At 47.0% G+C, this 20,491-nt stretch overlaps 1 protein-coding gene across 1 annotated transcript in view; it reads right to left on the bottom strand.

Annotated features, from left to right (window-relative positions):
* The window catches only part of POU5F1 (POU class 5 homeobox 1), a 33,135-nt gene extending 24,958 nt beyond the window's left edge, over positions 1-8,177 (bottom strand). Inside the window, exon 1 of the mRNA XM_044419595.1 lies at positions 7,560-8,177. Coding sequence (XP_044275530.1) covers positions 7,560-8,177 — 618 coding nt within the window. The remainder of the gene's footprint in view (positions 1-7,559) is intronic.
* Positions 8,178-20,491: the final 12,314 nt, after the last annotated feature.

The following is a 20,491-nucleotide window of genomic DNA, read 5'->3' as shown; positions in this document are numbered from 1 at the left end:
ATTTTATCTGGCCAGGGCGACTTATTTTATACTGTTATTTATTTTATATTGTTATTTTTATATTGTTATTTTTGTATTTTACTTCATGTTGTGAGCCGCCCTGAGGCGTCGGTGAATGGGGCGGCATAGAAATGTTTTAATAAATAAAATAAAATAATGGGTTAACCACCATCAAGAAATCCTAAGTAACCTGGCAGACTAGGTTTGGAGGTAAACAATCTATAAAAGAGTCAACTATGGCTGTGAAGTGTCAGGCACACTGTAGACATATTCCTGATGGCCCAAAAGTTGTGTCAGACTAGACTCATGGACTCATGTTGTGTGAACCCAGTTGACATGAAGAACACAGAGAATTGGAGTACCTCCTGTCACTTGACCAGAGAGGTGACTTCTGGATTCACTTTAAAAGTCAAATTACCATTACTTCTTGTTGGGGTGATAGGTGGATCATGCTTCCACCTGATTTCAGAAGATCTGGGAGAGAAAGCAAGATCTAGAGAAAGTACAGGCTAGGTTTTGGGGCCATGGGCACATTGACAATTTGGGAAAGTGTCATGGGGACCCTCAAAGTGTCTGCCCAAAAGGCAGGGGTAAGAGCTGAGTCCCAACACATTGGACAACTTCTTTGAACCCATTGTCTTCAGCACCCACAGAAACCTATTTCACAGCAATCCCAGCTGCTCGTAATAAAATATGCCAGTATAAAACCTTTGTGTGTGTGTGGGGGGGGGGGGCAGAAACCTTTGTGTGTACAAAAAGGTATCTCAGCACACATTAGTGCACATGGATGCTATGTTGTTCATTCCTGATTTAAAATCCCCAGAAGTCAGGCATTTTGTGCAAGTCTGTGCAGTCTGAAGTACTGCCACAGTCCACCGTGGCTTATTTTGCTGGCACAGAGCGTGAATCAGCAGCCATTTTGAATGTTCAGTCTACAGCAGGGAGTTGTTGTAGCTCGTTGTATCATGTGAACCCAGTGAGGGTGGCTTATGCTAGGGTTAAATAAGCCTCATGTAACCAGTGGACTGTTTTAGGGTTATGCAAGGGTTGTTTAACCTATTCATGAACCACCCTCACCAGGTTCACACCACACAGGAAGCCACATGCCCACCCACCAAGGCCTGGATATTCCAAAAGAGGGTAGCACATGTCACAGTGGGTTGCATTGATCACCCATCCATCAATTAAGTTTATGGTTGAAGACAGTCATGCTATGGAATGCCAGGGGAGGTTATATCAATCTTTAATCATGAATTTCAACAAAAGAAATCCATGTGAAAAAAGAGCAAGTTATTTCCTTGCACAAAATGAAATGACTCACTTGTGTTAAGTGCATATGAAATATGTACCCATGAGTATATATGTCTATTTAAAAGTCAACTATTAATAAAAACAAATATGCATATATTTCAGAAAGGTTAACTAAAGATCCATATATTTATGCATTCAAGGATGGTGTCTAAATAGCACCCATGCAACTAAGTTTTCAAGCTGTTACAGAAAGGGGGCGTTTATCTTTCCGATGTTGTGATATCAGTCTTTTAGCTGTCAAAAAGGCATAAAAAATTCATTTGTCAGGAATCTCGAGAGTTTTTTTTTTAAAGAAAAGGAAAGAAATAGCCTTGCTGTGCATGAGCCTGTAAGAGTCTATGGTATTCTTGAGCATCAAGGTCTGAGGGATGTACACGAACAGATTAAAGATCTCTCCATCCCATCAGCAATAAGCCACTCTCATTTTAAGTTGGCAGCCACCCCTGAATTTGGGCCACTTCTCACAAATTGCTGGTATTCCCCAAGGGCAGAGCAGGGCAAAAAGAAAAGGCAATTACAAAGAATAAAGTTGAGATACATCCTTTACTGCAGAAGTTCTTAGATTGTTGACTAGGAGGAAAATTGGTGAGTCAGAAATGCTGAGGCGCATTGGCTTGAGAGTCTTCCTAGAAAGCCTCATAAGAATGTCAGGGGAAATGTCGCCATGTTGACCCTTGGAAAAATTCCAAAAACCATAATAATGTAGTACTTTCATTAGGTCAACCAGTTATTAATATCTCCGGTTTGGTTAATAGATAGACTGCCCAGTATCTTTTCTGTACAGCAGTTAAACATGGCCAGTGTGTTCCACCTGACATGGAAACATGCCTGAACAACAATTTGACTTTACACTTCCAAAATCCAACATTTTTCCATTTCGGTTGCCCAGCTATCCTAGGAAGCAGCTGCAGGTTCACTTCTCTGCCACCAGACAGGTGACCTACCAAGTTTTAGCTGAATGGCTGCAGACACTTCCTCCTGCAACCCACCCCCACCCATTCCAGCTGAAGATTGCAATCATGCAGACGGGGTGACTCAATCATCATTAGTCTCCTCCGCCCCCACTCACTTTCTTTAACTTCTCCCCTTTCGAAGAAACCCAGAGAGCAAAAACTGTCCCTTGTTCTCTGTGACCTTTTGATTGTCCTGATAAAGGTATTACACTAAATTACATTCTGGAATGAAAGCAGAGCAGCGCTGCAGGAGGGGGCAGGACTACCTAGCCCAACAGCCTACTATGGAGAGTGGGCCATCAGATGTCTTCCATCTGGGAGGCATTAGCCCCATCCCAACATACCTGCCCCTTCCCCAAACCACAGTGTCTCTGAATATGAAAGGTCCTTAAAACCATCACCCTCTTTTTAAAGCCATCGCCACACCAGAGAAGTCCATAAATTACATGTGTCAGCTTTATCAGACCTCCTCTGAACCTTTGAAAAGATTGGTCTCTGCTAAGTCTTTTTTCAATCTGTCTGCTTTTGGAAGTATGATATACAGAACTGACCCAAGTATTCCAGGTGAAGTCTGATTAGTGCAGAGTAAAAGAGAACTATCACTTCAAGTAACTTAGAAATTACTGTTGTAAATGCAGTCTAAAAATGGCACCTGCCTTTTTTGCAGGTAAAAAGCACTGCCAACTCAGGTTAAGCTTTTGATCAACTGAAATCCTGAGATCCTTTTCCTAGGTGCTACTGCAAAGCCAGAGAGTTACCATCCTGTTCCTGTGCATTTGATTGCCCCCCTCTCCCATGCAGAATTTTACATATATTTCTTGAATGGCAATGTGATTTAGGGACAATATCATAGGAAGTACTTGATATCAAAAGATAACAGGTATGTCTCATCAGAACTGACCCAGAGAAACTGCCAAGAGCTTTGTTTTTGAGGTGTATTTTTTCCTGACACCCCAGAATATGGATAGCAGCTCATCCCTTTCATGGTGAGATCCATCGGGGGTTCCCCCATTGGACTGTTGGCACATCCTTATCACTTTTCTATCCTTTTCTGAGGCTCTTGTGCCCAGGAAGGTGGAAGTCTTAGCCATTCCCTTTTTGCAGGAACGTGAAGGTTGATCAAAACTCTAGCTCCTTAACATTGAAAAAACCTGCAGCTCCCCTTTTTTCCCGCCATAGGTACAGACTCCTTGCAATTCCCCTAGTCAACCAGGATATTGCCTTTGAACCCAAGAAGTGCACAACTCTGCACATCAGATTAAGAACAGAGCTACACACATTTGGGGCACAAAAGGGGGGATGACGAACCAGGGGCAACACCTCCAATGTGCTCTTTGGGCATTTTAGAGGAACTGCCGGTGCCTGTCAAATTGGGGGCGGGGAGGAAAGGGGGAGCCACTGCAAGTTTAGAAGGGCTTGTCAACACAGCAGGGGAGAGACTGACAAGGCAGGTACTGCTATGGGATCTCTTGAGATCCCTGTGGAAAGACCAAGGTGTATAATCTCTGGTGAACTTGAGTGTCTCTCTGTAGATTGTTTCCTGATTAACCCAGCTGAATTTCAGGGTGAACTGTCATGATGCTCGCCCACCGCACTGTTACTAAGGTGCTCTCAGAATGACTGCTGCATCATTTCCTCTAGTTTCTTCCCTAGTATCAAAATCAGACTGAACAGCTTGCCACTTCCCAGATATTCCTTTTCCCCTATTTGAAGAAGACCGGGACAACATCTGTCCTGCTCCAGTCTGGTGGCGCCTCACCTGTTCTACAGATGTGACTTGTTTTCCGCAGACTCTGAGGGAGACAGGATTCTGCAGGATTATGTACCTCTTACCTTTCCCTGAAGATGTCTGAGCAAAGCATCAGGACTTGATTCCCCCACACCCCAGCACCTTTGATAGACATTAAAGAATAATATTTGCACAACAGGATCCACAAAGGATTCCTGACGTCCAGAGCCATTTACAGCTTAACTCCACGTGGCTTCAACAGCTACACACACACAAACACACTTCCCCACTCTTCCCCCCTCCCCCATATTCTTGCCCACCTCTTCAACCCCATCATGGGAAGCTAGTTCCTCCTTCCATTTTACTATGCTGCTCCCCTACCTGAGAAAAAACCAAGTTATTTTGGCCTCTCAGACAGAAAATCCCACAAGCACCTCTTGCCCTCCCTGGCAGTAAAAATACAGAAACAACAATTGGAATAACTAACAATTTGTTGCCATTGCACAACTTGTTGCCACTGCACAACTTGCACTGCACAAGAAACAGCTGCCTGGAGCAGCATTGCCTCAGTCTAGCAAACCTCACAATTTTCCCTTTAAAGATTCTCCAGGCACCCTGCACTGAAATCACAGAAGCGCCAAAGCTGGTCCTTGAAAAAAAGAGGAGAAAAGGCATCTATTGAGCACAAAAGCCATTCCTCTTAGCCAAGAAACTGATTCCCTCAGCACCAAATGGGAGAATGAAACCAGGGTGCAATGGCAGGTAATTTTGTATGTGCTGTAGAAATACACTCTGTACCTGCTCCAAGGAACTCTTGTCTTCATTGATACTTCCAGAAACAGGAGCCAGTTCCAGAGCAAGGGACTCCTATTAAGATCAGGATTTCTATTCAGCCCAATGTGTGGCTAACCACACAAAAATACTAGCTGTTTCCAAACAGCTTAGGATAAGATTTTGTCCCTCCTACAAGAGAATTCCAGTTGCTGTGGTCATGTAAACATCTGGAAAAATAAGCACCACAGAGCCAGAAAGGCACAGAAAAAAGCATCTGAAGCAACTTGCTAACAAAGAATAGTTGAGATGTTTGAGGCTTCTTAGTTCATAAAATGCAGCAAGAATGTATATAATTGTGATAGAGAGAAAGCAGGCAGCCTCCTCCCGATCCCAAAGGTAGGATGTAAACTATGTATGTTTAGACAAAGAAGACTTACGTCCACCAGCTGTAGCACTTCTTTTGGTTCCCCTTCAAGTCACCCTAAAAAGCAGCAGTGGTCAACTAGCAGCAAATTTCAACAGCTACAATCCACAGAAAGAAATACTTTCCTTTTATTGTTCCTGAGTCTGCTGCCAAACAACTGCAGAAACTATCCTGAATAACAGTAGGAGCTTGTCACCAAAGGACGGGACTAGAAGTATGGGTTCAGATGGGAGGAACTGGCAAAGATGAAGAATACAGCTCTTAGCCATGATAACTAAGTAGAAACTCCCCATGTGGAAGCAGTCTACCTGTGAATACTAAAATACTAGTTGCTTGAACAGGGAGGGTTCTTAGTTCCTCCACTGCTTGTGGGCTCAGAGGTATCTGCTCTGTTTCTGTTTCTTGGCTCTTTACAAGAAAGGATGGGATATAAATAATATAAATATATAAGACCAATAGTCACCACCACCACCACCACATGGAGTGAGCCGTCTCTCACAGAGGAATTTCTAGGAGTAGCTAGGAACATTCCGAAGTATTTCTAAAGGGGCTCAAACTAGCCTAGAATCATGAACATCCAATCCGGAAACACTGGAGGGAGAGACAAAAAAGCAGAACTTATCAAGATGCCCCTGCATGCAGTGCATCTGGTCCAGGCAGTGCTCCACTTGAACTAGAAACAGAACCTGACAGCATATATAACCTCTAGAAGTGAAGTGTGAGGATTCCGATTCAAAACAACCCAGGTTCAAATCCCTGCACAGCTCTGCACTTCAGGGATGGCCCTGAGGAAGCTACAGATGCAACTTTATCCCTCCACACAACTCCACCTCACTGATTGCTGCAAAGTTAAATGAGACAGTTTACATAATGCCCTTTGCATCTTAAAACACTGATACTAAATAATCTGCTGAGAAATAATAACTTTTATAAGATGCTAGAAAGTAAGGCAAATGTTGCCTAGCTTGCTCTTGCCTCGTTTCCTACCCTACCTGTTTGTAGACTGACTATAGGCACTCAGCGCAGCAAACCTGCATTTTTTTCTCTTCATCCTCTCTCTCTGCTACTACTGCACAATGAGCATTGAAAATGGACAATGCTGTGAATAATAATTAGAAGAGAGGTACCTAATCTGTGAAATGATGAGTAAAGAAATAGCTGTCTTACCAAATTAATGGGAAACATCTGTTCACAATTTCACTTAAAACTAGAACTAAGGTAACCCTGATGAAATTAAAGGGAAGGCGGAATCCATTACAATGGGAACAAGATACAAATCTCACCTGACATTTATTCAGTTTCGCGCTACTTCTATTCTCACCCATCCTTACCACTCAAACTGTGGGGGGGGGGAGTGGGGGGACTCAACAACGATAGAGTTTTGCGACACCATAAAGACTAATTATTTAGTATGGCAGGGCCTTTTGCGAACTAAAGTCGGCTACATCCGATGCATAAAGTGTTACAGTTTCAGCTGCATGAGTTTATAAACAGTGAAACCTGAAGGAAATAAAATGCGTTAAGGGCAGGCAGTGACAATTATGTTACTAACATTCTTAAAGCCGCCCAAGGTTAACTGCAGGGCCCAGACACGGGCAGGGTCTACGCACTTTTAAATAGTAATAGCGGTTCTCTTGCCACGGTGGCTCTGTGACAAGGGGCGAAGTAGAGCCATCTAGGCAATTCTGAAACGGTGCAAGCTGAGACGCGCGGAGTACCAGACGCTGCGTCCTTGCGCTAACAGCGAAGGCTTTCCCAGGCCACGCGGCTGGTTAATGTTGGAGCGGGGCCATTCTGCCTGTTTTTGCAGGCCCCTCCATTGAAATCCATCCTGACTGTGTTTTGAGCAGCAAGGGCTAGTGGTCACGCCTTACCGAGCATTATCCTTGACAGCCTACAGCGGTGCGGCGAGACACCTGTTTGAGGTTGTATCTGGATTATCCGAACTCCCATCTTCCGGATATAACTCAAGCATTCCCCCCACAACATCATGCTTGCGCCCCCTCTCTACGGATGGCTCTTACCACGTCTGAGGTTTAAACGTAGCGCTTTCTCCAAAGCCAGAAAGCAAAAGCACGGGCAGACGAGTTCAAAAAGAGACCACTTAAGCCAAACCTCAGCTTTTCGTAGTTTTCCATCCACGCCTTTGCTACAAATTCACAGCTACGATATGTCAGAAAGCAAAACAACCGAGTGGCTGGAAGGCGCTTGAGAAACTATATAACCTCCGTACTCGAGAGTCGCTCCTGACGGCTGCTTAAACCGGGAAAGCCTGGAGCCCGAAGCACCCAGAGATACGGGCTGGAGGGATCGGTCCCCGTCGCGCCGCGGGCCGCTCAGGGCCAAACGTCACCGCATCCGTACCTACCTCGTCGCCACTGCCGCCTTCCTTGCCCTCCCCGGCGGCCGCCTGCCCCCCCGGGCTCCGGCTGCCATCGCTGGGGGGGCTGGGGGGGCTGCTCTCGGCGCTGCCCATCTCCTCCAGCTGGCTGGCCGGGCTGCCGGACGGCTGGGGCTCGTGGCCGGGCGAGCCGGCCTCCTTGCTGTTGCCAGGTGCCGCTCGGGCCGCGGGGGGAGGCAGGTAGCAGCCGGCCGCCCAGGGAGGGCCGTAGTAGGGCCCGGGCGGGTCGAAGTCTCGCTCCACCTTGATCTCCGGCTTGGGGCCTGGGCAGGCCTCCCCAGGAGGGACTGCGTAGGGCCCCATCACCACCCCAGGATGGTGGCTCCAGGCGTCCCCCCCGGCAGGAAAGGAGTACCAGGCTCGGGGGGCCTCGCCACCGCCGGGGTGGGCTTCCATCACCCCTCCCTGCGTCCCATAGTCAGGCTTGAACCCGAAGGCCTGCCCTGGAGTCGCTCCATTAAAGGCTTCGGGCAAGAAGGTCCCGGGTGCTTCGTGGTGAGGAACTGCAGGGATGTTGCTGAGGTGAAGGCCCTGGATGGGAAAAGGGTATGGGCGGCCCAGTTCACGGCCCAGGTGCCCCGCCATGGAGATCTTGCCTAAAGGCCGGATCAATTCGGGTGTCCAGAGGAGTGCGGCGCAGAGCTTTCGATCCGAAGGCAGCCCAAGGTGCTGGGGTGAAGGAGACCCAAAGGCTTCTCGGATGCCTACACTGAAGTTAATAGAGAGCGATCCCAAGCAGCCAAAGAGATGTTGTTTCTCAGATCTCCTCCTCCTTCATCCAGATGTTCCCTCTTCTTTGCGTCTTCAGGTCTTGACAATTACTCAAGTGACTAAATGAAGGCCAACTTTAGTCCCTCGGGGAATGACGTTTGAGGTAAGAAAGGGTGAGAGGAGAACGGATCCAAGGTAAGCAGTTCCCCAGCAGGTACTTAAAACCTCGTGGTAGATCCACCACGTCTAAAAACGAAGCTTCAAATTTTCACAGCTGCGCTTGTCTTAAAAAACGAAGGAAGAAAAGGAACCCAGAAATGCAAGCAGGTGGGAAGGAGAAAGACCCAGGAAAAGCCAAGTGCAGAAGGAAAAAGCCAGCAGAATTTGTTGAAGGCACTTCGCCCCAGAATGCACCAAGAGGCGGTACAGGAGGTTCCCAAAGGAGCAGGAAGGTCAAGAGGCAAGAAGAGTCCCAGGAACACCCAAAGGATGAGGAAAGAACCCAAACGTCCTACAGAGAGAGGAGGAGGAAGAGGAAAGCTTTCCCTGACCAACCCAAACGCTTGGTTGGTTGGTTGATTTGAAAAGGTCGCTTGAAGCCATCCTTGGGGTTGGCACGCCCCCCCAGCTTCAAGTGCCCCTGGCCACGCCTCTTCCCCAGGTATTGGCCAGAGGGAGGGGATGTGGCGGGGGGGAGAGACCCCACCCGGCCCACGTACCTCTGGGGCATGAATCGGCCCGCGGCTCCTCCCCGCCCCGGGCTTCAAAGCTCAGTCAAGGTTGGGCTCCAGGGGAGCCTCTTCCCCTCCCAAGGCCGGGCCCACCAGCTCAGCGGGCTGAGAAGCCCCGGCCATCCTTGCGCCCATTCAGGCCTAGACAATAGATCTCGGGCCTGCCCTGGGGGGGAAAAGGGGCTGGAGAGGGGGGGGGTGATGGCCGAGTGGGAGGAAAGGGCGCCCGAGTGCTTCAAAGCCAAAGGGGAAATGGGGAGGAGACCGGGAGGCTCAAAAGGGGGGACCGCAGAGGGGGCCACGGGCCCCACGGGTGGACGGGAAGTGGGCGGTGTTGACGCAAGAGCAGCCCTTGGGGTTCCTGCAAGGGGGCTCTTGGCTGGGGGGCAGTGCTGGATTACTGGGATCCCCCATGAGGTGAAAGGTGAAGATTAATCAATGATCCACAGTCGCCTGCATTGCTTACCAGTTACTGGGATTAGGGAAGAATTTCTGAAATCTGAAAAGTAATGCCTACCCCTGTTTCTGGAGTCTGAGAGTCTAAAAGTCATCAGACCAAGGTTTTTAGCAGTGTTTCACGAACAGCAGTTAGTGGACAGATGTTCAACTGGTGCAGTTTTCCATCTGGCTACAAGTTTTCCATCTGGGGAATATGCTGCATCTGGTTGGTGTTTGCCTGACATGCAGTTATTAAAGGCACAGGAACCTTGCTAAGGACAATCACAGGTGGCAACCCTATTTGAGGTGGTAAGAGAATTATGTATCAGGACACCTGGGTCTCTTGGCAAGGTGGTGGTGCTTACTGGCCAGAGGTAACACCAGGATAACAAGACCTTTTGAGAATATATGCATTCATTACATTTATATTCTGCCTGTCCTATATGGAATTGAACTCATCAGGCTCATGGTCCCCTCCCCCACCCACGCACTTTCTATTTGCAACAGCCCCCATGGAGTAGGTTAAGCTAGGAGATGATGATTGACGGACGATTATCCAGTAAGATTCATGATTAAGGTAGTATTTGAACCTGGGTCTTCCTGTGGAACCTGGCCTTTAGACCTCATGTGATATTGGTGATTTACAGCCTAAACTTATGTGGAATTTGTCATGTCAACATCCAATAATTTCACCTAACTCTGCATATGACTGGGTAGTTTGACTGTCAAGCTTTAGAAATCTTCCCTGTCCCTTGCTTTGACTTTAAAGATCTACACTCACTTATTTTTGTTGAAATGAAAAGTTAATTCACTTGATTAAACTACCTACAGTCCTGTCCTAAATATAATTATTCAGAATTAAATCCCAGGCTGTTCAATGGCTTTTAATTTCTGGAAGGTCTACTTAGAATTAAAACTTGCATCTACATTAGTATGTCTATTTACCTGGGGAAAAGCTGTCTCAATAGGATTGCCTCCTGAATGAACTCAGCAATAGGTCCTTGGTGTAACTCTATGCATGATTACTCTGAAGTAAGTGTCAGTGTTCCATGGGGCTTGCAGGTGACTGCATGCCATCCTCCGTATGTCTACTCAGGAGTAAATTCCATTCAGTTCAATTAGTCTTAACCCTTTGGGATTACAGTGCATGTTTGTACCCAGTTTTCCTTTCAAAAGGAAGCTTAAAGCATCTAACTATACCATATACTAACAATAAAAATGTAATGATGACTTTAAAAAGTTAATTCAATATCCAAAGAATTTAATTACTAAGAACAGTACAAAGCAGTACAAGCATTTCCACTTGCAGTTGTCCAGATGTCACTTTTGTAATTTCAGCCTGAGCTGCTAATAATCTGTGCATAGTATTACACAAGCTTCTGTTTTAGGATGCATTCCTGTACATGTTTACTCCAAAGTAAAACTACTAACTTCATGCAGTTCGTTAAAGTGAATACAAAAATGTAACTGTTGGGGATGAAAGAAGCTAGTCAAATTATGCATTAAGAGGGAGAAACAGTTGCAGTGCAATATCATACTGTCTGCACGGAAGTAAGTACCACTGAGTCCTGTGGGCTTACTCCTAGGAAAATGTGCATCGGATTTTAACCAGAAAGACAATTCCGCTAACTGAAATCAGTCCCAGCTACACTGAGATTATAAGGGGGGCAGTCTCAGGACACAAGCCCAATCCTGCACTCAGTCCTTGACCTTGAAGTTAAAGGTAGAAATGTATTTCTCAGAATATGCAAAGTACTTCCCTTTGGAGCTGAGCAACCACACCTTGAGACAAACATCTAAGATTACAAATAGAATTGAGGAATAAACTTTTTTAACACTGAACACCATAATGATCAGAAATACACCCAGCTGTGAAAACAGATTAGGGAAACATTGTTTTTAACGATGTTCCCTTGTGCATAAACAAATCACTATTTCTCTCTCTCTCTTGTATAATATGCTACAAATTTGCAATATGCACATCCATCATTTTAGCAAAGATGTAGCTTCCCCCAGCCATGACCAGAACTTCCTCCTTTTCTTCAGAGGAAGTATATCCTTTCCACACCTTAATAAATGCCATTCAATTTGCTTGTACAAGCTCAGCTTTCCACATGGTACATACACCTCAGTAGTTGAGGCTGCAAAGTTGGTTTGACCCCGAAATGCAGAATACGTAATGGTGAGGATCTAAGAAATTCATCATCTGGTTTAGGCTCAGTTTTAGACTATTGCTTCACCATGGCTCTCCCTTTTCTGGCTCCTGGCCTGCCTCGTCATACAATCCATTAGTAAGAGCCTCCCCTATGGCTCGGGCCCCATATAATACTGCCAGGCTCCATTTTAGGTTCTAGGGAAATGGAAGATTTTACTAACAGAGGGTGGGACCAAGACTGACAACAACAAAGCCCAGCAGCCTGTTTTGACTATGTGCAAGAATCAAATCACTAAAGAGTGCCACATTTTAAGAGCATTTGCTGTACTCCCCATCATCTTGTTCATGTTTACCAAGCCATAAATCCCACTCGGTTCCAAGGAAGCATAGCTAGGAATATTCTTAAAAAATAGTCTCCCCTAGTCTGTTATCACACACAAACGATGCCACAAAATTAATTGTTATTGTTTTAATGTATTTTGTATTCGATGTTGTAAGCCGCCCCGAGGCCTTGGCAAGGGGCGGCATAGAAATGTTTTAATAAATAAATAAATGAAAATAAAATAACGCATAATACAGGATATATCATGGATGTGATTATGCTGAATTGTTTTTATTTGGGTTGTTAGCTGCTCTGGTTTCCTTGCGAGGAAGGCAGGATATAACTATGAATAATCAAAATAAATGTGTCAGTTATATTCAGAGCCAGTGTGAGGTAACAACAAAGTCCAGTCTTGGCCATGAAACTTACTGGGTGGCCTACGGTCAGCCACTGAAGCTCAGCCTAAGCCACTGAAGCTCAGCCTAACCTCCTTCACAGTGTTGTTCAAAGATGAATTAGGGGAACAATCAGCCTCCTAGGAATGCCTTGCAAGAGGAAAAAGCTGGAGTATAAATGTATTTTTAAAGTAAGGATCAATTTAACTCCCTCCCCTTTAAAGTTTTTCACTGCCCAAACAAGGGTTGTTCTCTGTGGCAGAGTTAACCTTCTGGATTGTTCATCGTATGGATACACTAAGGGGCCATATTACCCCCTGTCCCTGCGTTATATGGTAGGACATGCCTTCCCATCACTGTAACCTTGAATCCCTCGGAAATGGCCCAGTCCTTCCCAGATAGGTCAAAGATTCTTATCCTAACCAAGGCAGACCAGTGCCGGTCAGACATTCCAGTCTATCCCCGATTGGCCTTCAGTACCCATCAGGGCCTATAAAGTGATAAAAGCACCACTGATGGCTGCGAGATAAAACCAGGGGAGTCAAGTTCTCTCCCTCCTTTTCCAGCCCACCCCTCCCCTTGCCCCTGGAGGTGTCAATGCTCTGGAACTAGGACAATGTATCAAAGGGCCTTCAGTGCTCATTGTCTTGCAAAAGAAGCTGTCAAGTTATCAATGCTCCTTGCCAAGGCCTTGATGGCTCTCCCCTGGGGTTGGTTTCCTGGACCTCTTTTCTCTCTGGCCTACAGGAGTTGCATCCCCCCCACCACCCTCTTCCAAAAGGACCCATCAGCTTCCCCTACAATGAAGCATTCACACCTCTCTCTGCTTCTGACAGTGCCCCCTCCCCACACTTGCCCAACTGCAGTTGTAAACAACACAAGGGGCACCCCCGCCCATTCTCACACACACAGCAACCGTACCTGCTGCACCTATTTAATAAGTACAGTTAACCTAGAGTTTTGTGTGAGTTGGTGTAGACTTGTGGCTAAACCTCGGTTTCAGCCTTGCCTTTGGTAACCTGCTTTCTCTCAGACTCAGGTTTGCAATATGGGAAGTAACACGGACACACTTTACAAGGTTGTAGGGAGCAGAACTCCAAAGTGCGCAGGAAACATTTTGAACCCTTGAAAATTTATTACAACAGGGAAGACAACCACTCCTGTGTTGTTGTTGTTGTTGTTGTTGTTGTTGTTGTTATGTGCCATCAAGTCATCTCCAAGTTATGGGGGGTGTATGAATGAAAGCCCTTCAAAATGTCCTTTCCATGACTACTGATGATGATGATGATGATGATGATGATGATGATGATGATATAAAGTGTGAGTGTTTCAAGGCCATGGGCAGCCCTGAATGTTGACATTTTGGAAACACCTAAATGATTGCATGCAGACAGAGCAATTGTTGAGTGGCAATGAATATGGACAAGACTGGAAATGGTTCTCAGGTTGAAATGGAAATTGGGTCCATAGTTCTTTTAACTTGCTTCTCTGGCTTGCTCCAGGCAGTAAGAGCACCACTCTAGGACAACACACGACTGAGCCCAGTTGCCTGTAATTAGGTTAGCAGGGATTATTCTGAGATTCTGGTGAGAGGCAGATTTGTCCTTCCCCACCAAAAGGCTCAAGCCTTTAAAATTTTTATACTGGAGTTTACCAGTCGAGCGCCATGCCTTATGGAAGTTGTTCCCAACTTGGTATTTTCCATAAGTGTTGTGTTGCAACTCCCTTCATCATACTCCAGAGGAAAATGTGGGAGAATTGCAAATGGAAGAGGATGTTTGGACCTATCACCTCCAGCTGTAACATTTCATGAAAGAGGCAACCTGATTACACATTGGGCCACTTTGCACAATCAAGCATACAAGAACTTAAGACCAGAGGTCCATCCAGTAGGTCCAGCACTCCAGACACACAGTGGCAAACCAGCTGCCACAGGACCCCTCAGGCAGGAGGGGTGCAAGACCCCCTCCTGCCCAAGCTCCCCGGCAACTGGGGCGTGCAGGCAGGCAGGCAGGCCAGCTCAGTCAAGGAGGAAGCACATGGCCAGCAAGGCTAGGATAATCTCACTAAGCTCTTTGTAAAGCCACCCTGATTGGCAGCCATCACCACTTCCCATCGCAGCCAATGCCATACACTGTGTGGGGCGGTAATTCCTGTGTCTTAAAACTCCCCCAGACAGGTGGACATTTTGGACATTCAGACTCTGACAGCAGTTGTCATGTCAGGGCAAACCCACAAGTGGGGTGACTAACAAACCACCCACAATCCTAAAACAGCGTGTGGGTTCTGGGTGGTTTGTGAGCCATGCCAGGAATTTAACCTTGCCATGTTTGGGTGATACAACAAGTCACAGAGGCAGCCTAAATATTTTAAAGCTTTACATATTTAAAGCTTGCTCCAAGACACCATGGTTTAAAAAGATGAGAGTGGGTCGTAGTGTTTATGCAAACCTGGCCAGTGACTGCTTCATCTGATAGCACCCCTAGTCGCCAAAGGCTGAAGCCCAATGCAAGGACAGGACGTATTGAGATTAAGTGCTCAATATTGCTAGGGCCTACCAAGTTTTCCACTGGGAGTCCAGCTGCTGCTAAGACCACAAAGAGAGGAAGCTGGGCCTTTTCTATGGTGAAGCCTCACCTTTCTGAATGCCTCCCCACCCCCCAACATATTGACCATTTAGTGCTTCTTCTTACTAGATGGAAACACCACTCAAAAATGTTACTGCTCCCTCAGGCTTTCCGTGCTGTTTCAAACTGCCATTAATCTAACATGTGATGATAGGGAATCTGAAGTAACGTCTTCCATCACTAGGTGGCAGTCTTCTCTATCTTGCCGGCAGCTTTGTAAGGGAACTTCTTGAGCTGAGAGAACCGCGTTATATGGCTTCTCGCTTCCTCCTGCTGAGGAGAGTCCATTCCCTTGCTTTGGTATTTTTGTATCTAAACCACTTAAGGTGCAATCCTAGGCAAGCTTAGGCAGAAAGAAAGGCCCGCAGCTCCCAGCATATCCCGGCCACAAAGGCTTTTTTTCTCTTGCTAAATTTGCAGAGGATTGAACCCTTAGAAAAGCTAGTTTAATAAGTAGCATACAGATATCATTAACGCAAGGAAGGGAGCCCTACCATAGACCAAAGGAGAATGTAGGGAAGAAAAACCTTCTGTTGCAAGAGGTCCTCTCTGTGTGCTGCTCCGTGCGGTGGATCTGGGACTGCGTTTCTTGGCTCATCTCAGACCATCGCCCGTGGCCTGGCCTTGTTCCCATTCCAAGGCCAAGTGATCCTGGGGGCGGAATCCATCCCAGGTTATTAAATATGGCAACTATTTGGTCCTTATGGGGATAATTAGCCCCACTGTCATACCTTCAAGAGAAAGGAACACGGTGATTGGGGAATCCCGGGCCAAAATCTGACCTTAGCAATGAACTCACCCAGGCCCTTAAAGAAGCTACTGTCTGCAATATGAGAATCACATATTCCTACTTTATAAGATGTAAGGAAGGCAGAGATCACGCAAATAAAACTGTGCTGACATAGACAGGGCTTGTCTTCAACCACCAGCTGCTTTGAGACGGCGTAAGCAAGGGGAAGGCCCCTTGCCTGTGACACCAGCCCAGGACTCAAGGGCACTTGGGGGCCTCTGCATTCTTCGGCCCTTGTTCCCACCTTGATCGCCCTCAGAATGTGCGAGGCTGTGGCTTCCAGAACTCCAGCCAGAAAGGCCGCCCTGGCGGTGAATCACAGGCATTGCAGCCCCTCACCCTGGGAGGGCACCGGGCTGGTGCGGGCAGTTCTGGAGGAGAGACGCAGTTTTGCCCGCTCAGCTCCTGACACATAACAGGGTGGGACGTCTCTGTGAGGCTCTCACAGAATCCAAGAACAGTGGAGTTTGAAGGGGCCAAGAGGTCACCAATTCACACCATTCCACTCAGTTTCTTTTTGAATGTTTTTAGTGTGGGAGAGCCCACCGCCTTGCTAGGCAGCTGGCTCAGCTGTCTTACTGCTCTGACAACGAGGAAACTTTTCCTGATGTCCAGCCTGAATCTGGGTTGTCATAACTTTTTTTTTTAAACATTTTTATGCCACCCCATTCGCTGAAGCCTCGGGGCGGCTTACAATTGCCTTCAAGATCATTCAAATGATTATCAGTGAAATGCTTAACAAAAATACAGGGCAGCTTGACTTCTTGAAATTCATGGTGAAAAACATTATGTTCCTCCTTCATCAAAAATCCATTTGGTTTTAGCCATGCAGGTCTACAGGGTGGTCAGCTCCTTGCCCAGCAGCTAAGAGGGCACATTGGCATCACCAAGCAAGGCTACGGCCGCTGAGCTTCACACCTCATTTTCCTGCTGGCCATTTACCCACCTGTTTGAACTAGTGGTATTATAACTTGACTCCCAGTACATAGAAAGTCAGCCTGCTGAACAGCTACATTTTCTCTTGGAGAAAATAACTTGAGCTGAGCATTCCGTGTCCTACACTCTGGCATCAGCAAGACGAGATCTTGACCTTCCCCTTTGTAACAGCCTTTGAGTTACTCGTAGAGGGATATCATGTCCCCCCTCAGTCTTCTCTTCTCAAGACTGAACATGCCCAGTTCTCTCTCTCCTCATAGGGCAGTGTTTCCAAGCCCTGGGCCATTTTGTTGCCGCCCTGTAGACTCTATTTTTTTCTGCATCTTCCTTAAATCTTGGTGCCCGTAACTGGGCACAGTATTCCAGGTGAGGTCTGACTAGCGAGGAGTACAGGGGAACTACTGCTTCTCGTGATTTGGAAATAATACTTGCCCTTTGGCAGCTGCATCACTTTGGCTCCTATTTGGCCTATTGTCCAGAATAACTCTGAGGTCTTTTTCCTTTTCAGTTCTTTTGAGCCACATATTCCCCATCTTGTGTCAATGCATCTGGTTTCTTCTTCCTAGGTGGAAGAATTGGCATGTGTCCCTACTGAATTTCATTCTGTTGCTTTCTGCCCTGAGTTCATGTTTATCAGGATCACCCTGGATCTCCATTCTGTCTTCTAAGGTGTTTGCTATTCCACCTCGTTTTGTATCATCTGAAAATCTGATTATCTTTCCTTGTACTTCCTCATCTAAATCATTAATAAATATGTTGAAGAACACTGGGGACAAAACTGAGTGGCACCCCACTAGTTACCTTCCTCCAGTCTGAAAAGGCACCATGGATGAGCACTCCTTATGTCCAATTTAGCAGCCCATGTTGGATCCACTTGATAGTTGTTCTTTCTATTTAGTGCACTTTTTGCTAATCTTCTTATCGGGGTGTCATGGGGCACTAAGTTGAAAGCTTTGCTAAAGTCAAGGTAGATTAAGTCCACAGTGTGCAGACAAATGGGAACGATCCCATTCCTCACCTCTCTTGTTCAGACCAGACTACAATGTCTAGTCCCGCCAACGCTTTTCTCCTGCCTTTCTTATTCCTCAGATGATCAGTTGCAACGTTGATGAGCACAGCTGACCACGCAGGTACGGTAATTAGGGAGTCAGTGGCGGTTCCCTAGCTTTGGCACATGCCCCTCCATCTAGGGCTCCGCAGCAGAGCACCCCTCCCTCGATGACCCACTCGAGGTGTCCGGGCGCCTGCCCTTTTCATTTTTGTAGCGAGCAGCTTCTGCACCTGAGTCCTTCCAGCAGCACCTCGGCCTGTGCACGTTGGCCGGCAGTCAAGGTTCCCCTGCTGCCCTTAAAAGGAACAAGGAGGGATGGGGGGCAATTACTTTCTGGTCAGTTGGCAATCCTGGAAAGATGAGGCTGCGGTTGTCCAAATAGCCTTTTATTCCTGCTGATAAAATGGCGAATGAGAACACAGAATCAGAAGCACTCCGACACCTCCATTGTGTGCATCTGCCTCTCCTGTTCAAACAGAGCTTATTAGGTTTGTGATGAATGGAAAGAGCAAGGTCGAGCTTTGTGCAGTTGAAACAGACTAGGAAGGAGTTACGTAAGGAGAAGGAAGGGCCTGAGGGAAAGAGGCAGGGAAGAGCCATCCTGTGCAAAGGCTAACTGGCCCCGAGGCAGGGAAGGTGATAAGTCTTCTGCAGCCCTTGAAAGTCTGCAATAATATCCAGCAGGGGAGCCGCCATGCTGCTCTCTCAAAAGGAAAACAAAGCCTAGGGGCAACTCCAAAACTAGCCAATTTATTCTGGCATAAGCTTTCATGGACACCATTCACTGCATCAGAGACAGAAATCAGAAGGTGATACAAAGAGACAGAGGAGCCCTGAAAGGGAGGCATGGGCTGCGAGCCATAAAAAGCGTGTGTGTTTCTCATCTTTTGCCTGATTCCCTTCTGACCCTATAGAAAGTGGCAAGAGGCCTTGGACCACCATCTCCCTGACCCACCCAATTTGACTCGAGGGCATGCATGGCCGGGAGGGAACTCGGTGATTGGCTAGGGGGGACTTGTGAAAGCACACAAATGCCCACACTCACCCCTGTGGCAGCTGGGAGTCCCAGCACATGAGCAAGGCCAGGCTGCCCGAGTCAGACAGGAGAGTACCAGACGCTCCATAATTCTGCACCGAACATGGGCAGAAGGATAACTGGGCACACCACTGGTGCCAACTGGGGCAGACACTCCGATAAAGGCAAGCGTTTGCCTACGGAGGTTAGATGTACAGGATGCTCTTACTGGAGAAGACCTCTTTCCCCCCTGAAATACGCCAACATTTCACAAACAAAATAGGGACACACAACTTGTAACACCACCAGTGTCAATGGCAGAGAGAGGGCTGCTCAAGCCACCAGTGCCATAAGTGGCCGAACGCTCGGGGCTGCTCCAATCTGCCTCCTGTTTGTGGTATGGATGCACCGTGCAAACGTTCTGTCAATGTAAATGCCAAGGTAGTGCTCATTTCTTTAGGTTAAAGGTGCATGACAAAAGTGTAATTGCCTGACGATGTGTTAATACAGTTAGAAATATTCCTCTGCTCATAGGCCACACCCCCTATAAATTAGAGATAATCTTAAGTGTATGTTTCCAAATGTTAGGGTTTTTTTGGGGGGGGTCTTTAATTCCAGCAAAGGAACCCTGCCCCCCCCCTTTCCGTAGCTCAGTCCTTGCAGTGGCAGCCTGCACTGTGTGTTGTGTCTTGGCTTTCCTGTGCACTGTGCCTGTTCATCAACATCCTAAGAGCCCTGCTCCATCAGACCAAGGACCAGCTCATGCAACAATCCTGTGGAAACACAGAAAGGTAGAGTTGGAAGGGGCCAGAGGGCCATCAGGTCCAACCCTCTGCTGTTGCAGGCCAGGTTGAAGCACCCCTTTCAGATGGCTGTCCATCTCCCTCATCAATGCCTCTGGTGTGGAGAGCCCCCGTCCTCCCTAGGTAATTGGTTCCATTGTCACATTGCCCTGACAGTTAGGAAATTTTTCCTGATATCTAGCCTTAATCTGATGTCTTGCAACTGCCATTCATCATTCCATGCCCTGCACTCTGGGATGAACGCGGAGAGTTCCTGCCCTTTCTCTTTGTGACAGCGTTTCAGGTACTTGTAGAATACTATCATGTCCCCACTCAGTCTTCTCTTCTTGCAGCCGGACATGGCCAGTTTGTTTCCAGGCCTTGAATCATCTTTGTTGCTCTCTTCTGAACCCTTTCCATTTTTAACTACGTTTTCCTTTAACTGTGGTGTCTAGAACTGGACACAGTATTCTAGATGAGATCTGACTAGTGCTGAGTATAGTGAAACTGGTACTTCTCGTGACTTGGAAGTGACACTTCTCTTACTGCATTCCAATACAGCACTGGGCCTTTTCGCGTCTGCGTCGCATTGTTGACTCATGCCTGGCTTGTTGTGCACAACCACTCCGAAGTCTTTCTTTTTTGCAGCACTGCTGAGCCAAGTATGCCCCATCTTGTATCGATGCGTTTCCTTTCCTTTCCTTTCCTAGGTGGAGGACCTGGCATTTGTCCCTACTGAATTTAATCCTGTTGCTTTCAGCCCAGCATTCTACCTTACCCTGGAAGGCCTTTCTGTTTTTCAGGGTGTTGGCTATTCTACCCAATTTGGTGTTATCTGCATATCTGATGATTGTTTCCTGTACTTCCTCATCTAGACCAGCATGAACCCTGCAGCATCCCTCTTGTTACCTCTCCCCAGCAGGCTTGCCGCTCGCTCGCTCGCTGC

This window comes from Varanus komodoensis, unplaced genomic scaffold (genome assembly GCF_004798865.1).
Source record: "Varanus komodoensis strain SLA01 unplaced genomic scaffold, ASM479886v1 scaffold105, whole genome shotgun sequence".
In the NCBI taxonomy this organism is placed as follows: Eukaryota; Metazoa; Chordata; class Lepidosauria; order Squamata; family Varanidae; genus Varanus; species Varanus komodoensis.
Note: the sequence above shows the minus strand (reverse complement) of the source record. Positions and strands in the feature narration are given on the sequence as shown.